General features: G+C 44.4%; 1 protein-coding gene and 1 long non-coding RNA gene across 3 annotated transcripts in view; both read right to left on the reverse strand.

The window, feature by feature from the left end:
- Positions 1 to 724: 724 nt before the first annotated feature.
- LOC132220316 (uncharacterized) lies at positions 725 to 11,082 on the reverse strand. The gene is made up of 4 exons (XR_009449760.1): positions 11,031 to 11,082; positions 8,180 to 8,512; positions 3,568 to 3,681; positions 725 to 2,589 (listed from the first exon to the last, which is right to left on the reverse strand). It is a non-coding gene; the product is annotated as an uncharacterized LOC132220316 (long non-coding RNA).
- Positions 11,083 to 12,403: 1,321 nt separating this feature from the next.
- The window catches only part of MAN1A2 (mannosidase alpha class 1A member 2), a 72,136-nt gene continuing 65,105 nt past the window's right edge, over positions 12,404 to 19,434 (reverse strand). For both annotated transcript variants that reach the window (XM_059673278.1, XM_059673279.1), the window contains exon 13: positions 12,404 to 18,253. In XM_059673278.1, the coding sequence (XP_059529261.1) occupies positions 18,121 to 18,253 (133 nt within the window). In that variant the 3' untranslated portion in view covers positions 12,404 to 18,120. The remainder of the gene's footprint in view (positions 18,254 to 19,434) is intronic.

Below are 19,434 nucleotides of genomic sequence, written 5' to 3' on the forward strand. Positions count from 1 at the left end.
AGCTAACCATGGAATGCTTCATTTCAGTTATTTTTTTCAGTCCTATCATTTCCATGTGACTCTTTTTATAGGTTTCAATTCTCTGGTGAAATTTCCGTCTTGTCATCTGTTCTTAAAAATACCAATCAATTATTTTTTAGAATAATGTCTGATAACTTCAAAACCAGGATTACCTGTGAGAATGTTGATGCTGTATGTTTTCTCTCTTGGTGTTTAGTTACGGTGTTCTAGCTGGGACAGTCTCAGCAAGAGAACGATGAAACTGGTAGAAAACATATTCATAGGATAGAAAACCAATCTTTAGGTTGCCAATAGAAAAATCATAGCGAAGGAAGTGATTTAGGAATCACAAGCAAAAAATTTTGTATGCATCCTTAAACTGTATATTAAGAATTAAATTATAACTGCATATTTGACCAGAATTACAGGCCGAAACAAAATAGTGGGCCATTTTCATCATTCTTCTTCTTTAGCCAAAGAGAAAGTATGTGACTCTGGAATTGTTTTGCCATTTATTTATGTGAGATCGTCAAACAAGATGAAAAAGCAGACTTGATTATTTTTAAAAAATGACTTACTATATAGTAATACCAGCTGAGTGGGATTTGCTAACACCCACAAGCTGATTTGCAGAGAAACTAATTCATTTGCTAGAATCTGCTGTAGAAGTAACCGGAATAAGGAACCTTGACAGTGCCCCCTTAAGTTAGGCCGGTTAAAAAAAAGACCCCCCCTTTCTTTCTTCTCTAGGGAAAATGCTGAATTTGGCATGCGGGCAATAAAATCTCCGACGCAGATGGAAATTTATAAATTGTTATTCTGAAAGCTAGTCTTGTTACTTTATTTCCACACCTGTTTATCCAAGGTTTCAAAAAGTACAAATTGGTGTCAGAACAAAAATCTAAAGTTTCGTTATGAAGATATTCCAACAGTACAGAACTTCAGTTAAGTAGCATCTTCATCAGCAACCAAATCTCTAAGTAGGAGTTGAAAACGAAATAAACATTACCTTAGTTATGTGGAGAAAAGAAAAGAATAACTCCGCAGTACTGGCAAGGAGACACTAAAAATACCTCTCTCCCCCCCACCCTGCCCCCAAACCGGAGCGGGAAGTGGGCATCTGTGTGTGACAAACACAATGACCACAGGCGTCAGCGAGCCGCTTCCAGTGCTGACAAATGATGGCTACTGGTTCTAACTCCAAACTTTAAAGACCAACCTCTGAAACTTGGAATATTGAAAACATAATAAGTAGTCTTCTTTAAAAATAAAATTTCTGATGTAGTCACGTGTCTCAAAAGCTCATTGGATGATGGTGGCTTTGGGCTTCAGCCAAATATGGAGGTTAGCTGGCCATTCTCAGCATCTCTCAGGAGGTGGCAAATATTTAAGACCTGGCTTGTCAGAAAATGTACTTGCTTGAGAGTTTGACCAAATGTAAAATTCTAGGTTGAAAATGCTTTTAGCACAGAATATTGAAAGCAAGGGTCCGTATGTTCTAGCTTCCAGGGTTACTATTGAGAAACCCAAGTCCTCCTGACGCCTGCTCCTCTGTATCTGACCTTGAGCGCCCCGCCCGCCCGCCTCTTTTTAGAAGCTTTTCGGACTGTGCTCTTTATCCACAATGTTTTAGAAACATCACCGTTCCAGATAACGTAGCCTGTCATCTTCTGTGATGGACACTCAGATAGTCCTTCCAACATATAAACTGGTGTTCATTAGTTGGGGGAAACTCTCTGAAATAAGAAATATTTCAATGCTTTCCTCTTCTATTTTCTCTTTCACTGACTGTCGTGAGGATGCTGGTCTTTTTCTTAAGAACTGCCTTGTGACACTTGAGCTTGAGAAATCTGTTAAAATCAAAATGCAAGGTTCTATAGTCATCTCAGAATCTTCCTTATTTGTTGGAACAAAATCAAACCTCTTTACATAAAGGAGGAGGAAGACCAGTGGGTGGATGGAAATACAGGCTTGGGTCGGCCAGTTTCTCTTCCGCTGCCTGCCTCTTAAAACAAAAACAGATTCACACCTGACAGCAGAGACACACTGACCCCGCCCCAGACAACTGGTTTCCCTTCTCAGTGTGGCCGCTGGCTGCTGAGCGACTGTGGGCAGGCCACATCCACATCTGGGCCGCTGTCCCTCATCTGTAAATGGAAATGTGAAAAGTACTGCGCGCCTGACCTAACCAAACAATAGGATCTCCTCCCTCCTGTCCTGAGGTGTGAGGAATGAAGGGCAGGAGGCGGAGCCAGCCACGCTTCCTTCAAGTGGAAGGAATTTTTGTGGCAGGGACATCAGGCTTGTAGTTTTAAGGTAGTGCCCGTGTTTCTCTCTCCTCCACCCAGTGTTTGTCTAGTTGCGAGGGAGGAGAGCTTCAAATGACAATTGCAGAGACAGGTTTTCAAGGCGACCATGGGACAGGCACCTCCCACAAGGGCAGACTGCCTAGAGCATGGATGACGTCACCTGTGAGGGAAGACGGGTCCGCCTCTCCCAGTTCCTGATGCCTTGATGTGGAGCCCAGAATCCAGACCTGGCTATGGGACGAGTGCTTCCGTTTCCCAGTGTGAGATCAGAGGCCTGTGGCTGTCGATTAAAAAAAAAAAATTATGTTTTTATTTCAGAGAGGAAGGGAGAGGGAGAGGAGAAAGAGATAGAAACATCAATGATGAGAGTGAATCATTGATTGGCTGCCTCCTGCATGGCCCACACTGGGGATCAAGCCTGCAACCCGGGCATATGCCCTGACCAGGAATTGAACCGTGACCTCCTGACTGAGCCACACCACCGGCCAGGTGGTGGCTGTCATTTTGACTTGAAGAGCTTACCCACTGGGGGCTTTATCTCAGGATAACAAGGATGTCTTTCTCACCTCCCAGCCCTCTCTGCCTGCCCCTGCTGTCACTGACACAGCCTCGGCCTGGGTGCTGGTCATGTCTGGCCTAGACGGTGGTGACGCTTCCTAACTATCACTCAGCCTCCCGCCTGGCCCCTCACAGTCCACACTCCATGGACGGGCAGTGTCACCACCAGCACACGTCTGACCAGTCACTCTCGTGTTAAACTCCGTGATGGGGCAGGAGACTTTTCCGTGCCTTGTCATTCAGTCTTGCCTTGCATAAAGAGCAAAGCGGTTTTATTTTCACCTGGCGATTTCTGTCATCCCTCATCCTTGCCTGTTAAAACAATTGATCAAATACTTTCCTGTATTTCATTTTTCCCCTCTCTACACAGTTGAAATGCTTGCAAGCTATTTTTATTCTTTTAGTGGTTGCCTTCAAAGTTTGTCACACATATTTAATCTAAAATCCTTTTTTTCTTTCTTTATTGATTACATATGTGTCCTTACACCCCATTGCCCCCCGTCACTTATGCCCTCACCCCCCTGGTGTCTGTGTCCATTGTTAACCTAAACTCTTAAAGTTGAACTATAATTTCCATCCTCTCCTAGAATTTAGCTCCATTTCTTTCCCTCTGAACTCAGAGTGCTGTTTAGGAATATTTTTTTTAACTCAGCAAAAGACATTTTGAGTTTACTGCTATAGTTACCATTTATTTGCTTACCATCATTTCTTGCAAATGACACCATACTGTTGGCATCATTTTCTTCCTTGAAGCTTATTTTTATTTTATCCTCACCTGAGAACTGTGCTGCACTCGGCAAGGAGAGGGGTGAACCTGAGGAGCGGTGGTGAAGAATTAAAGAAGACAGCCAAGAGAATAAAGCTGGGGCTAGGTGGGATGCTGCTCTCGGATGGAGAGACAGTGCCACAGCCTGCAAGCTGAGTCTTTATTTATAGCCAGATTCCACGGGGCAAAGTAAGGGCGTGGTCAAGATGTTTACAATGTTCTCTCGGGTTTTGAATCTATTCAATTACATGCACCTGAACCCTAGGCTTTGTTTTGGCAGCACTTGCTGCACCTCCCGCAGCCTATATCACTCAGCCACCCGGGACTACAGGTTCGGACCATAAGGTCAAGCTTACAGCTATAGCCGTTGGCTATAATTGTGCTGGGAGGGCTTTGCCCTCCAAGCTGGGACTTGCACGTGGCTTTGCCACGAGAGGACCGTGCTCTCTCATTAGTCCAAGGCTTGAACCTGTCCAAATGCTGTAGCCGCTCTCTACAGAGAATACACTCATTGATTTTTGACAGAGAGAGAGAGAGAGAGAGAGAGAGAGAGAGAGAGAGAGAGAGAGAGAGAGAGAGAGAATGTGAGAGAGAAACATCCATTGGCTGCTCCTACACGCACCCTAACCAAGGCTGGGAATCAAACCTGCAACCTAGGTATATGCCCTGACTGGGAATTGAACCTCCCACCTCTTGGTGCACGGGACAATGCCCCAACCACCTGAACCCCCCAGCCAGGGCCCTTGAAGTTTACTCTTTAGAATAGTTCCTGTCAGTATGTTGCTCTTATTCATGAATGATACTTCTGCTGAGTACACAAGTCCAGGTTGACAGCTATTTCCACTCAGTACTTCAGGGCTCGTTTTCTGGTTTCCATTGTTCTGTGGAGAAGTCAACTGTCATTCTAACTGTCCTTTTTCAGTCGTCTGTCTTTTCTTTCTGGCTGCTTTCAAGGTCTTCTGTCTTTGCCATTTTGCCATTTTACTACAATGTGTCTAGGCATGGATTTGTTTTTAATTTATCCTCCTCAGGATAGTTTATACTTCCTGGATCTGGGTTCATCTGCATTTCTCATCATTTCTAGGATATCCTTACGCCTCGCTTCCATTCTCTCTATAGTCCCAATTTCAGAACTCCAATCAGATATATGAGGCCTTTTCATTCTTTCTTTGATGTAGAACTCTTTCATTTTGTACGTGTTTTTATATTTCTTTGCTGCATTCTAAATAAATTCTCTCTTGGTGTGTCTCATCTTCTGTTTTATCCATCAGATGTGATTTTCATTTCAGTGCTTACCTTTTTCATTGCCAGAATGTCCATTTGTGTTTTATTCAAATCTGTCGGTCACTTTTGCTGATGTTCTGCAGTACACTGATCTCTGTAATGGCATCCTTGTCGGAATGAGACAGAAGGCAGGGTCAAAGAACAATTATGGATGAAAATGTTAAATACTCAGAACGAAATGAGGGTGAAATCACCACATATCAAAACCTGTGGAATGCAGCATATGTGATGTTTGGAAACTTTTATATCCTGAAACATTCCATCAGAAAAGAAGGAAAGCTGAAAATTAGTTAAGACTCTACACTAGGAGTTTAAAAAAAGAACAGAAAACCCAAAGATAGTAGAAAGAAGGAGATAATAAAGAGTGGAAATTAATGAAATAGAAAACAAAGAAATAGAGAGTGAACAGAGCCAAATGTTTGGCTCTTTTGAGAGAATAATCTCTACTCATTGTCTTCACACCCACAATCTGGCTTTTACCCTCAACATTCTATTGAGGCTTCTCTAAGAAAGGAAGTCGTAAAATGCCCTGCAGCCAAATCTTAAGGCACTCTGTCAGGCGTCCCACCTCTCTCGCCTTCTGGGTGGCGGTGGGTATTTTTTGACTCCTCCCTGAAGTTCACTCAACTATCCCAACTGCCTGCTCAGTGTCTCCACTCAGCCATCTAAAGTGCATGTTAAACCGAGGTCCAAACTTGAGCCCTGAAGTCCCCCACCCCCAGCTTGACTCGTCCTGTTATTTCCCTTCATCAGAAAGGTCAACTCTATTTTTTCTCAAATTGAAAATATTTTACAAGTTGTCCTTGCTTCCTGTCTTGAACTTTTCAAGCTTTTTCTCAACCCCACAGCCACAATCATCTGGTAAAACCCATATCAGATCATGAAGCCCTCCAGGGGCTTCCATCACCCGTGGATACAATCTAAACTCCTCACATGGCCCCTCTAGTCAGGGCCCTGTCTGCCTCTCCATCCAAAGTCTCTCGCTGTTCTGCTCATTCACTCATTCAGGATGCTCCTGCCATCTGGCCATCAAATGTGATTCTGCCTCAGGCCTTTGTATTTGCCGTCCCCTCTACCGGGAATTCTCCCCCCCGCCCCGCCCCCTTCCCCAAAGGGCTCAGGCTCACTCTGCCTCTTCACTCGGGTCCTTGCGCAGATGTCTCCACCTCGGAGAAGCCTTCTCAAAGACCTCGTGTGGAATCGCACATGCCTTCCCCATCCACACTCACTAGTTGTCTCCTTCGCCCTGTTCTATTTACAGCATCGCTGACCTCTTATTTATTTTGTTCGTTTGTTGGTCTCGGTCATCCATCCCCACCCTACTGGAATGTATGCAGATTGTTGGGACTTTATCTGTGTTACTCATCCTGTATCCCCATATCTCGAACAGTACTGAGGACGCCTTGGAGCTTAATAAATATTTAGTGAATGTCTGAATGAATGACTAAATGCATGAATAAACTGACTTGGCTGGGGAGAGCAAAGAGGATAGGACAGACAGAGGTTGGGGAGGGCTGTTTTAACTCTTTATTGCCACCTTCTTCAGAAAGCATCTGGATTTCCAGCCATGTGGTCCTTCTCTCTCTGCCCAGGCATGTCATGCCTCTTCATGGCATTTATTCCACTTGAAGTCCGGATACATTTCGACTATAACCTTGAGAACAGGGACTATGTGTCATTCACCTTTGCACCCCTGGTGCCGGGCCCAGTACCCACATATAGCAGATGCTCACTCGGCGCCGTTGCGTTGGGCTGAACTCAGATTGGCTACACTAACTCTAATTTCAAATGTCTTCAGCCCAATTGTTAGCTGAGTCACTTCTGCCAAAGCAAACCAGACCTACAGATTATGGACAGAAACACTAGATGGGATGAAGCCCTTTCGGGGGCGATTCTCCTGATAGGTCCCTGAGGGTAAGGACTAAATATAACTAATCCTTGTAAACCTTCTAGTGACCCAGCAGTAATGATTATAGCATGTACTTTGTAAATAAACAAATGCTGCTTGAACACATTTTTTAAATAACCTCTTCCCGCTCTCTTTTTCTTTTCTTTTTTCTTTTGTGTTTCCTAATTTGCAAATTGTCTCTGAGGACAGTCTCAAGGACCCCTTCAAACTAGATTTTTTAAAAAATTCTAGCTTCTTTTAGGAGGATGCTGGTGGCTGTTGGGCCCCAGCTGGTGAGAGCCACAGAAACTTCATTCTGTGGCCAGGGTGGCGGGCGGCTTTGCCCTGTGCATCCCCTACTCTGCGGACACGCTGCAAAACCAGGAAACATGCCCACTCAGGTCTGTTTGACACCTACTGGCTCCGGAGAAACCAAGGTGGACGTTTGCTTTTCGAGAAACTTTGCTGGCTCTGGTGGCAGCTGGGCGGCCCCTCTCCTTGCGCTCTCCGTGGTCCTCCCACTGAGGGACACAGGCCCGGAGCTGAGTGTGCAGCTGACCTGGGCCCTCGGCCTGAGCCAGGCGGACAGGATTGTGGGTGGAGGAAGGAGGAAAGGACCGGAGTCGGGACAGAGTACCATGTGTCCTACAAATCACAGACATTTGCCAAGTGGAAAAATACCCAGTCCTCAGAATGCTTCTTTTTGTGTTTCTTGGAAGCAGTTCCTCAAAGGGGTAAGATGAACCGTGCTGCTCCTGCCCGAGCAGGTGTGGGCTGCTTCCCTCTGCCCTCCACACACAGGGCTGCCACTTCAGGATCTGGTCTGCGGGATGCTGGGTCCTGAGTGACCAGAGGGAACTGTCCACTATCGTGTCACACTGGTGCCTCTTCAAGAGGATGTCCTCGCCCAGCCTGGAGGCTTCCAGAGGTCTAGCCTTCTCATTCTTGAGCGCTTCGGGGTCCCCCGTGGACAGCACGGCTCCTGTAAGTGGTAGCCCCAGCACAGATGACCCTCAGGCCCATGTGGGCCTCTCCCCAGTGAGGGCTGGGGTTCTCCTGAGATCTTGTTAGGGACAGACCCATGAGGGCCGCCCAGAGCTCCAGCCCTGGCACACGCTTGGACTCGAATGTGGAAGAACAGCCCCTCAGCTCTGCAGGAAATGCAGGATCCTCGTAACTTCTCAGGGAAGGCTGGCTTCCTGCTGTGAGCTGCATGGCCAGGGCCGGGCTTGTGGGCGGGCTCAGTCAGCCGCTGTCAGAAGTGGTGTTCCCCAGTGGTTAGGGGTGCACTCATTTCACAGGACCAGGGGGAAGCAGCTTAGCCTCTCTGAGGCTGTCTGCTCATCTGAAAATGGGAGAAATCACAGTACCTACCTCCCGCTGTTCTGAGGATGGCAGGAGGGTGTTTGTGATGGGATGAGCCTGGTGCCTGGCATTTTAGAAGGCTTGGAGTACAGGTGATTATTGTTAAGCTGAAAGCCAGGAACCTGAGTTGCCGAGGATTTATAATCTCCGCACGATGTTCAGCAGCACCTTCCACGTGCAGGAGCCGCAGTGGCCGGGGGGTTGAGCAAGACTGCGGTTGAGTGGCCGGTCTGTGAGCAAAGCCTGACCCTCAGCTGGGCTCCAATCCACAGCTTGGGGAAGGAAGCGAGGACGTCTGAGCCTCAGCTGGTCTGCCGTCAGGATGCATGTGGGGACAGCCACCTGTTAGAGGTGCGCTATCACCCCAGTTTCCAGTGAGAAAATCGAGGCTCAGACATGTTAGACTCGTGGCTCACGCTCACACGGTGAATACGCACCAGGCCTGGGACTTGCACGGAGTGTTGGACTTCACGGGATTCCTGCCTTCCTCGTGCCACTGCTGCCAGCCCCTAGACCAGGGGTGGGCAAACTTTTTGACTCGAGGGCCACAATGGGTTCTTAAACTGGACTCAGAAGAAGGAGCTGCGGCCGTGTTTCCTGACATTGCCATGTTAACACTGCTGCTGGTGAAGGAGCGGAGGGGAGAGCAAGAGAACCCTCCGCTCTTTCGGCTCTGGGGGCCGGATAGAACAGCCGACGGCCCGCAGGCCGTAGTTTGCCCACGGCTGCCCTAGACTGACTTCTGAGTGTTGGAGAACCCACGCCTACCAGAGTCTCGGTGAGCGGAGAGCGCCCTCACCCTGCTAGCCAGAGTGAGCACTCGAACCCCTCCTCACTGCTCACCCCAAAACCCAAACTTCACACCTGCAAAGCCAGGCCCGCTAAGAACAGGTCTGTGATGGTCCCACGGTGAGGCTGTGCCTGGCAGCAGCCTCCTGCCTGGGGGTTTCTGGGGCCTTGTGTCCTGAACCCCTAGTTCCTGCCCATTCCGCAAGCCTGTGCCTCCAGCTCTCTGCAGGGACTGAGCCCCCGTGTCCTTCTCATGAGTCCCCTTTGCTTAAGTCTCCAGCTGGTCCCTATTCCCTGCCTGGAGCCTGGTTCAAAGCCACGTGGGCCACTCCTGTGTGCTGTGCTGGTGGCCCGGCTGGGACAGAGCCTCCGAGGTGCACTGTGGCATACCAGACCCTGAGGTGCTCCTCGGTGCCCCCTCCGGGCCCTCCCCGGGCCCCACACAGCTGTGGGCTCCTGAGGCAGAGAGAGGAAGGAGGGACCCCCCTCCAGGTCACCTGTGCTGTCCCGAGCCCCTGGATTGTGGGACAGAGGCCCTGCCCTGGTCCTTTCTGACGGTGCCTCACAGGGTGCCACACAGGGTCCCACTAATGCCTGGACACAGCCGGGGAATCCGGGCGGGGACGGGCCTAATGCTCCCCTGGGCACAGCCGAGGAGCTCGGTGTCCCTCCCCGTCAGGCTTCCTTGTCACCACGTCCTTGGGTCAAAGGCAGCTGGGTCGCTTCTCCCTTTGGGGTCACTCCTCCTCGATTTTGGTCTGACCAACCCCTCAATAGCTTGCAGTTCTTAAATGCCTTAAAAAAATAATTTTTCTTTTGTTTTTAAAATCTCATTTGGCTTTTTAAACTGTCCTCCACGCGAAGGTGCATGGAAAGTCTGCAGGTAACTTCAGTCCTGGGATAGTTCTCCCTACCTCCCCAGCCTCTCATCGCACAGACCTGTAGACGCTGGGACGGGTTCGCTCCCCTCTCTCTCCTAAGTGACCCAAGTCCCTAGGTGATCTCAACAAGTCCCAACTGCTACCTGCTGATCAGCCAGATTCCTATCTGCAGCCCAGACTCCTAAACTCCAGGTTCATGCGACCAACAGCTTACGCTCAAGCCCCACTGATGTCTGATAGGAATCGCAAAATTAATATGCTGAAGGACAGGGTCCCAATAGCGACCCTCCTAAATCTTAAACGGGATGTTTCCTGTTCCTATAATGTCTTTGCCTTGTTTGTTACAGCCAATTCCTATCACATCTGACAAACTTGTCATTCCTTGAATTTTAGTCAAATGCTTCTTCTCCAGATGCGGGAGTCAGGAGTCAGGATGGTTTGGATTCTTTTGCTCTCTTTCCACCACACCCTCCTGCCCCACCCCAGCAGGTTCTTCTCCGAGCTTCAGTAGTTCCCGGTACACACCTTGACTAGGGAACATAATTTCTGGCTCGCCCATTGACCCTTGTCTAGCCCAGAGGACACACAAGTATCATAGTTGGCTCTGTATCTCCTGTGCCTCACATGAGTCTTGCCACATACATGTTCGATGAAAGTTTCAAGAAAAAAAAAATTCCAAAAGGACTCAAGCAGCGTCATATAAACAAGAATAGCTGTGAGTGGTGCTGGAAGGAGACTTGACTTGGGGAGGTGTCACACAACACAATATACAGATGATATGTTACAGAATTGTATACCTGAAACCTATAAAATATTAACCAAAGTCACAGCAATAAACCCAATAAAAATAAAAAAGTACTGTAATTATAATTTGATTTTTAAATTCCACTAAGTATACTATGCCATAGCATATCAGCTAAAATTATTTGTAGGATTAAAATCAGACTTGTTCTAGGTCTGGCTTCTGATATATTTTTCATCTTCTAATAACTTTTACCTATTAGTTCAAAGTCCTTTCTAAGGGGAGGTCATATTTGGAAAGAAATGGAAGTCTTTTTAAGGCAATATTTGTCTTCTGTCTGACAAACATTTCATCACTGACTTGGTTTCAATGGGGCCTGAGCCCGGGGTGGCGGAATCCTGTGCTGAGGTTACTGTGGGTCCTAGCAGGTCCTTAGTCACAGGCTTACCTGGCAGCCGAGCTGTGGCGTCCCTCTGTTAGTCAATGTCAGGGTGCAGCAACCTCTCTCAGAGGTTTCACTGAGAGGGAGAGAGAGGGAAAGGGAGGGAGAGAAAACAAGATTGATTGATTAGCGCCCTCTGGTGGCAAACATTTCTTACGGCTGAACTGTTTCAAAACACTACCCATGCTCATTATTTTGGGGAGTCATCTAAAGTTTTGATAAGTATTTTTGCACGATATTTTCAGGGAAGTCCCATAACCTCTTCCAAAATGACATCCTCCCCTTTTTCTTCTTGTAACTTATGGGCTATTTGGTAGATACAGAACCCAGACTTCGGAAGGGAGAGCCAGTGCGGGGCTGGGCAGGTGCCCCTGGGCCATGGGCACTGTGGTCTCAGGGCCTGAAAAGGACCGTGAGAGACTGTGTTACAGGTCTCAGTGAAGTGGATGTCCCTTCTCGGGTTCAAGGCTAGTCTTCCTACCTTGCTTTGGACCTCATTCCCACTGCTTCTTCAGGTATCTGTGCCTTGTCAAATAGCTCCTTTCTCCCTTATCTCCAAACTCTACTTCCTCTTAAAATTCAGTTCACCTGTCAGTTACTTGAAGAATCTACTCTCAGTGAGGAACCCATACTCTTAATTTGAATGCTATTTGCATGTTGTTGACAGTCTTTTGTAACTCAGTGAAATAATGAAAATTTCAGCTACTGGTAGACAGAGAAAGGCCCAGATTTTATCAAATCACAGTCACTCAGGGATCCTTATTCTTTTATCTGGTCCTGCTTTAGTTGCTTCTGAAAAGGGAAGCCCACAATTAATTACATTCACAACGTCAAGTTCCTAGTTTAAAATTTTGATTAGGTTGAAATCCACTGTGCCAGGAAGAATTAGACCTGGAGGATATAAATGGGCTGGTATTTCAGGTCTTACCACTACTTTCCTTGATGCTCCCTGAGTACAGGGTTTTAAATATCATCTGCATTTACAGTATCGCTAGATTATAAACCACTATATACAGTCTAGCTGATTCTATTCCTTAAGCATAGTCAGGTCAGGTTTTAATGTGAATGAGATCCAGTGATTTGGGTATTGTTAAGCTTGATGATCTCAGAGGTTGGACTAGGCCAGGTCTTAGAGGTAACAGGCACAGTAATACTATAGTTTTCTTTGAGCAAGATGAACTAAAAATTACCTTTAAGCCCGGTCTTCACCTTTCTATAACATCAAGGAACGTTACACGATCAGCCGAACCAAAGGAAACATTCTCTGGATGTGGGAGACGGAAGACTGTCAGTTATTTTAAGAGGCAAATTTGTTCTGTAACAGGAAGATTGAACTGTGTTGTCATCACTGGGTACAAATGAAGGGTAAACAAAGACTCTTCACTTAAAGAACATCTTTATTTTATCTTTAATATACAATATTACCTTTAATTTATAAAAATCACATACAGAGGACATGACTGGAAATCAGTTCAGGAGCGGTCAGTGGGTACTGATTCAAGAGGTTACACTTACCCCAGTTAAATAGTTTAAGAAAAATTCTATCAGTGAATTTGAGACCAGCAGGATTGAGCAATGGCATTTCAACTTCCAAATCCAGCAATTAAAACTGGGGATACTTTAATTAACCCAACAAAAGCTAACTTCTAAATTTCCTAAAAAATAATTTTCCCCGAGCTGAGCTTGTCTCCATGGAAGTATCTGGTATGCAATCTGCAGTCCAATTCTGCAGTACGCCAATAGCTGCAAGACATTTGCAGTGGCTTAGAATCCTCCGTGTGTGGGTTTCTGTGTTTGTCATCTCACTCACTTTCACACTGAGCTGCAGTGACCTGCATAGTGTGTTGGACCTAGAGAGGGAGCTCATTTACAATGTGTGCTCCCTGTCCCTCTGACTACAGGCTGCCCCTCCTCTAGAATTTCCAAAAATCGTGAAATGTTTGATAAACTTCTTAGTGAGAGATCTATTAGCTCAGGATGATCAGTGCATTGCAATGTATCTACGGGGAATATGGTGCTGTCATCTCATGAGTTCTGCTGGGCTCAAGCAAAGTTTAAAATGTTCAACATGAAGTGTAATGTTGAGATTGAGAGGTACCTGAATTTGAATCTGATGCATATCAACATTCTGAAATAATGCTAAGGACTAGTGAAGGGCTTCAGGAGAGTTACGCCGAGGAGGAGGAAGGGAGCTGACCTTTGGCTACTTCTTCTCAGATGTGGGCAGGTCTAGAGCGAGCAGGGCAGGACCCTTCTGCAGTCTAAAAGGGCAATAGTGGCTGCCCAACGGCACATAACCCATTTTCTGCTGCTGAAAAATTTTCGAGATCGGATTCTGCAGCACAAAGGTCAGCGATTCAATCGTACAGTTGGAGGACTAGAAGCACTCAAGCGGAGGGGTTTCTGCAGCCCCAGTAATCCGGAGTCTTGGGCCCAAGGTCAATGAGCAGGCAGAATTTAGCGAGGATTACTATCTCGACACCACAGAAACACTTCGTTTTACCTGGGACTCCGTAAGTGTGGCATTAAATGACAAGGCAAGGCCAGTAGGTGGCTGACAGCACACCCCAGGGACAAAAAATGTGCCTCCCTCATGATAGCTGCATCCTGAAACCTGAACAGACTCCAGTGGAGCGTATCTATTTTCAAGACAACAAAATATATAGCTTTAGGTGACACAAATACATGCAATCTTACACACACCCATCTTTTCGCTTTAAAAATGAATTACAGAACTCAAATACAAAGAAAAGATGCAATCAAATATTGCAGGGTCTTACACAAATTAAACTTTGGGATCAACATTAACAACTGTGACCCGTGGGCAAAATCATAGCCCTCCACATTTCTGTAAATAAAGTTTTATTGGAATACTGCTATGCCCCTTCATTTACATACTGCCTATATCTGCTTTCCTGTTTCAGCAGCAGAATTGAGTAGCACAGACAGAGACTGGATGGCTCACAAATAAATATTTGTCTAGACCTTTACAGAAAAGCTTGCTGAGCCATAGCCAAAAGGAACATCCCCATCATGATCTAAATGAGCCAAAGGAACAGGAAATCACCACCACCAATGTTCTTGAACCAGAATAAGTGCATTAAAATATCTCCAGAGCATTCTGGGTTATTCCAATATTCTGCTTAGTTGTGCAGCCAAACCCAATGAACAATTGTGTTTATTAGTTAATACACAGTATTAAAAATCTCTCTGTATAAATGTATTTTTGTATAAATTTATGTAAAAAGTGGATAAGATATGAGCTAGCCAATTTGAGGGGAAAGAAACCTAAGGAAAAATAAGAACTCAAAATACTATTACTGGGAACTATTATTTGGAACTTAGAATTAGGTTAGTATATTTTTCTTTATATTTAACAGCATGGAACAACCACTAGTAGGACACACAGCAGAGCAAAAACAATACACAACCGCAAGTTTTACCCATGAATTATGTGCCAAGATTTCTGAATAGAAAATAACCAGCATTTCTAGAAAACATTAATTTTTAATTATCTAATTAAAGTGATTTAGCAAAATAAGAATGTTTGCACTTATTTCCAAATATTTTAGTCCAAGTTGCATCAGAAATCAAATATTTCTTTGACATTTTCCAAGAGATGTTAGTTATTAACTACAATTATAGCTATTGGGATTATATAGTAACACATTGTTTAAAATATAAACAACTTCTTTTACTCTTAATTTCAATGAAATATAAAATGCAGCATTTTGAAACGTGATTCATACTGGGAAACATCTGAAATGGTATGAACTCCTCATACAGAGAATGCCACTGGAACCACAAGTGTTCTAATGCTGGAAAGCGCCTCGCATGCTGCTGGCACACATCATTCTCTCTCTCACTCATGCATTCACTCAGAGAAATCCAGGCTTAAGCAGACACTGCCTCGTAAGAATGGCAAGCACAGTCATTTACTGGCATACTTGTAGTTTTGACAAAGACTTTGGCAACGGAGAGTAACGACGAGATGATCAAAATTTCAAACTGATAGGTTAAAATCTACCCAACGAAGGCCTGGATTGCCCTAGCTGACACCACAGAAAATAAGGGTCAACATTCCACAAAAGGAACACATTCCCTCAGTACCCAGTTATAAATCAACATCTGCTCAGAGACAGGAATGAGCTGGTGTCAGAGACACCAAACAGCATATGCCCACGGGAAGGAAGAAGCCTCTACCTGGGGACTGACTTTTCTGCACTGAGTCTTCTTTTTGGTTAGGGCAGTGGTCGGCAAACCGTGGCTCGCGAGCCACACGCGGCTCTTTGGCCCCTTGAGTGGGGCTCTTCCACAAAATACCGACTTCTGCGCATGGGCCACGAAGTTTCAATCGCACTGTACGTGTGCGCCCGCACGTGGTATTTTGTGGAAGAGCCACACTCAAGGGGCCAAAGAGCCGCATGTGGCTCGCGAGTCGCAGTTTGCCGACCACTGGTTAGGGCCACATTCTCTTGGCCTTAACAACTTTACCTTGGTTTGAACAAAAGGTGTGATTCTAAAACTGTAAAAGAAATAAAGGTAGAACGTAGAGGGGTATTCCAACATCTGTTTTTTTCCTTGGTGCCTACTCTTTGAGGAGACACCTGGTAAAGAGATTTCTAGGCTCTTTGCAGAAGGTTTTATACATGTAATGAGTTATTTAACCTCAGAAATAGGCCTGCAAAATGCAAAGGACTATCAAGGACAGAAGGAAATAAAGAATACTCTAGGAAACTAAGCAGAATATGGCATAAGGATTGATCTCAGAGGAAATGATTTTAAAAATCCATAAAAAAAATCAAACATGACACTGGCAAGTCATTTGCAGCCGACTTTAATTTAATCGCCTTTGGTATCCAGAAGGAAAAGCTGGATGCATCGCTATAAGCTCACAAGGAAGGCAGGGGAGTGGTGAAGACCCTCCCACTGTCCCTCCCAGATTCTTTGCTTGTACACTTCTTTACGCTCAGTCAACAGAGCCCTTCGGGTGTGAGGGTTGTGTCTTATTCTTTGAGAACTTCCTGGGGAACTCAGAAGGGCCTCTTACTCTGAATTCTTCTGAACTAAACAAGGAAGGGTTCCTTGCCATCTACACAGCTGTTCTGGGTCGTTGTCAACTCAAGTTTTTAATTTTTTAGAACCAAATACTTTCTTTCCCTTTCTCTTCTGAAGTGACAGGCATCTACCCTTCTCATTTAAAATCTTAATTTTCAAGTAGTAAAAGATATTACAATTTCAAAATATGAGCTAAAACCAAACTCTCTTAAAGACTTAAATAATATACCTGGCTCCACATCCTTATTTTCTATGTATACTGAAAAACTTGGAGTGGTTATCATTATCGATCATTTGCTGAAATGTGAAGACTGACTGATTACTTGTGGGATAAGATGATTACCCTTAGAAAATATTTAATTATATGAATTTGTAAATCTTTTCCCAATTTAAATCTACATGCCCATGAAAGGTTAAAAAGAAGTATCAAAATAAGGGAATAAGCCTTCAGAATTTCAAGGTGGGCTTCTTGCACATTGTTTCATGAAATCTTCAAATTCAGACTAGATATTAGACTAATTATACTACTCTCAACTTTTATTATCAATGGGAGCTATTTGTATTAAATATAAAGAAGAAAAAGTGTCTTGCACTATGACATAAATTCAAGGGACAGAAAATTCATAAGCATTAGACATTTATCTTACAATATAGTTCTTGATAAAATTTAAGTTCTTCCCCCAAATATAAAGAAATAATTTATTTAAAAAGAATTATCTTTGCAAAATCCATTGATGGTATGAGAAAATCCTTTAGCTCTATCCCAAATTCAATGTAATATGATAAATTACATTTTACTTTTATCACTAAAAATTACTTTGCAGCTATTTTGGTTCACTCTTTGGGTTCCTTTAAATATCCTTGGAGAAAATAAAAGTTAAATTTATTTTTACATAAGAATATTTTTGAAAAGCTCAGTCATCTGATGAGATAATAAAGGATCCCGTGTCCTCATTTCAGATAGACTACTTAAGGACATTTTACTGTATGTATTTTGTTTTTGATTTAATAAGCTGTGAAAGTAATTTAGCTCATCAAGGAAATTCAGAGCTGCATAACAGTATAATGCATTTTGCCCAGTCACATAAATAAAGTTGCAAGTTGAGGGATTCTACTAAGTTTACAATGAGGTTAAAATGTACTTGGTAGATTTGCTGGTTTGGAAAAATAGCCTCCTACCAAAAATAACCAACGCTTTCTCTTAGAACAGGTTTCAAGGCAACAAACTGGCACTTCCTCCACTTTTTGTCATGCTACCAACACTAGACTGAACAACATGCACCAAATCCCCAGCCCAGGCTCACAAGCAGTGGTCATGACAAACAGCTTCAATGATTCCATATGGAGACAAAGACTTGAAGAATATTCTTTGTAAGATCACACCCCCAGAGAAAATTAAATTTAACCAAGAAATTTCAATGGAATGGATTGGGACTTGAAATGGTTGCCAGTCTGGTCATCCAACGGGGAACTTGAAAATTCAGACAGGGGTAAGTATTTCTGTTTCTTTTCCGAGTCTTCTTGCTGCTGATCCAGTTACAGTTTTTTGGTTCTTGTTGATTTTAGTTCATTCCATTATTAAAAATGGAGAAATGGGGCTAAACGATGTGTAAATATTTGATTTGAAAGCTGCTGCACTTGTGGAGGAGGCAAATGGAAACTGGTGCCAAGGCCATCTCGGACTCCTGAAGACGCTCCACGCGCTGGCTTATTCTTGGGAAGTCAAGCCTCCAGGTTCCTGGACTCTAAAAACAGTATCGGAGAGTAACTGGCCTCATTTCTCATGTGACCATCTCATTAAGAATGAGAGCAGACCAGGTTTCCATCCTACACACACCGGAGTATGTTTTGGTCAGGTATAAAACGGAATTATTTCAAAGTTGAGATATCTACAAGTTGAAAGTCTGTGGGAACGAGTCATGTTTCACCCTGCCATGTTGACGTAGAGGTTCAGGTTTTCGGAAGTCCCCTCTCCAGACTCCTCTGTAGGGTCCATGTAAACAAAACACAGGTGAGAATGGTCTTTCTGGAGCTGCTTTCATCGAACAGCAGGATTTCCTGAAAGTGTGGTGTTGGCTAAATGCAACACGGGCAGAGGGTGCGCCTCTGTGTTGAACACCCAGTGGTCTAAAGGTAAAAGGTCATCCCCGGAGAACAGCAGATACAAATACCTGAAAAGAAAAGGAGCTCCCATTAGAATTCAACGAGAAGATCCCCTGGTGCAGTTAGAATGAGAGGACACCAGGAACTACTCTGAGTAGCTTTAGTTGCTCAAACACATCAGAGGACAAACCCCAGCCACTCAAACGATCTAAAGCAAAAACCCTGTGCTCCAGAATAGCGCATAGGAAAACCCATGAGCTGCACAACGAGAGCTCTGAAATAAGAGGTTAAGGAACAGGTTCACATACCTGTTTGAAGCACATAAAACAATGCTGTAAAATGGCATAAGACAAATCACTTCATAATTTTCAGACATTTTTTTAAACATTACATCAGTCACATGTTTTGGCAGCTTACATAGCATAACTAGAAGTCCATTAACTGACATTGGTAAATAAATACCGAAGTAAGTACATTATTAGGACACAGCAAGAACTTTTATACACTAATATATTAATAGTTTTTTCAGGTTCTGCCAACTATTTAATAGAAGTTTCAGAAACATGGATGTATAGGAGGAGGCTTAAAAATTATTAACCTCTTTCCATGGGTAATGGCATTGTTTCTAGGAAGGCAAGGATTCCTGACCTCTCCACAAGAAATGCAAGCCACAGTGACCACTTAGAAATAAAAAATGACAGATTTAACACACACACAATGATTCTTACCTATTATGCTGGGCAAATTCCAATCCGAATTCTACTAGGGGTTCATGAAAGTGAGCACAAAAATCTAACTGTATCGAGTCAGGCAATCTGGGTTCTCACTCCTGACCTTAGTAGCAACTAGCTGGCCTTACAAGGCTGCAGTAAAGAATTCCTTTACAGTATTTTAGCTAAAATTTATTTTAAAAACCGGGACTTTAATATTTTTTCTGATTACTGTTACGGTTCTGGATGACAAGAGACTGCGTATCAACTTATAACTGGTAAAGCTGGAACAGGGAGTCACAGGCTTCAAACCCATTCCGTGACCCGAGACCTGCTTGACTGATTTGTTCACCAGCTGCAGGCAGAGACATCAGAACTGAAAGACAGCCACAGAAGAGCCTCTGCTGGGTCTGCTCACTGTGTGGAGAACAGAAGCACACGCTCTTGGGGTTCGTGTACACACATGTCTGGGATGCTATGGCCACACCGGCCAGGGCAAGATGCTATTATTTTTTAAAAAGGACCTTAATATTACCATA

Source organism: Myotis daubentonii, chromosome 18 (genome assembly GCF_963259705.1).
Source record: "Myotis daubentonii chromosome 18, mMyoDau2.1, whole genome shotgun sequence".
Classification (NCBI taxonomy): domain Eukaryota; kingdom Metazoa; phylum Chordata; class Mammalia; order Chiroptera; family Vespertilionidae; genus Myotis; species Myotis daubentonii.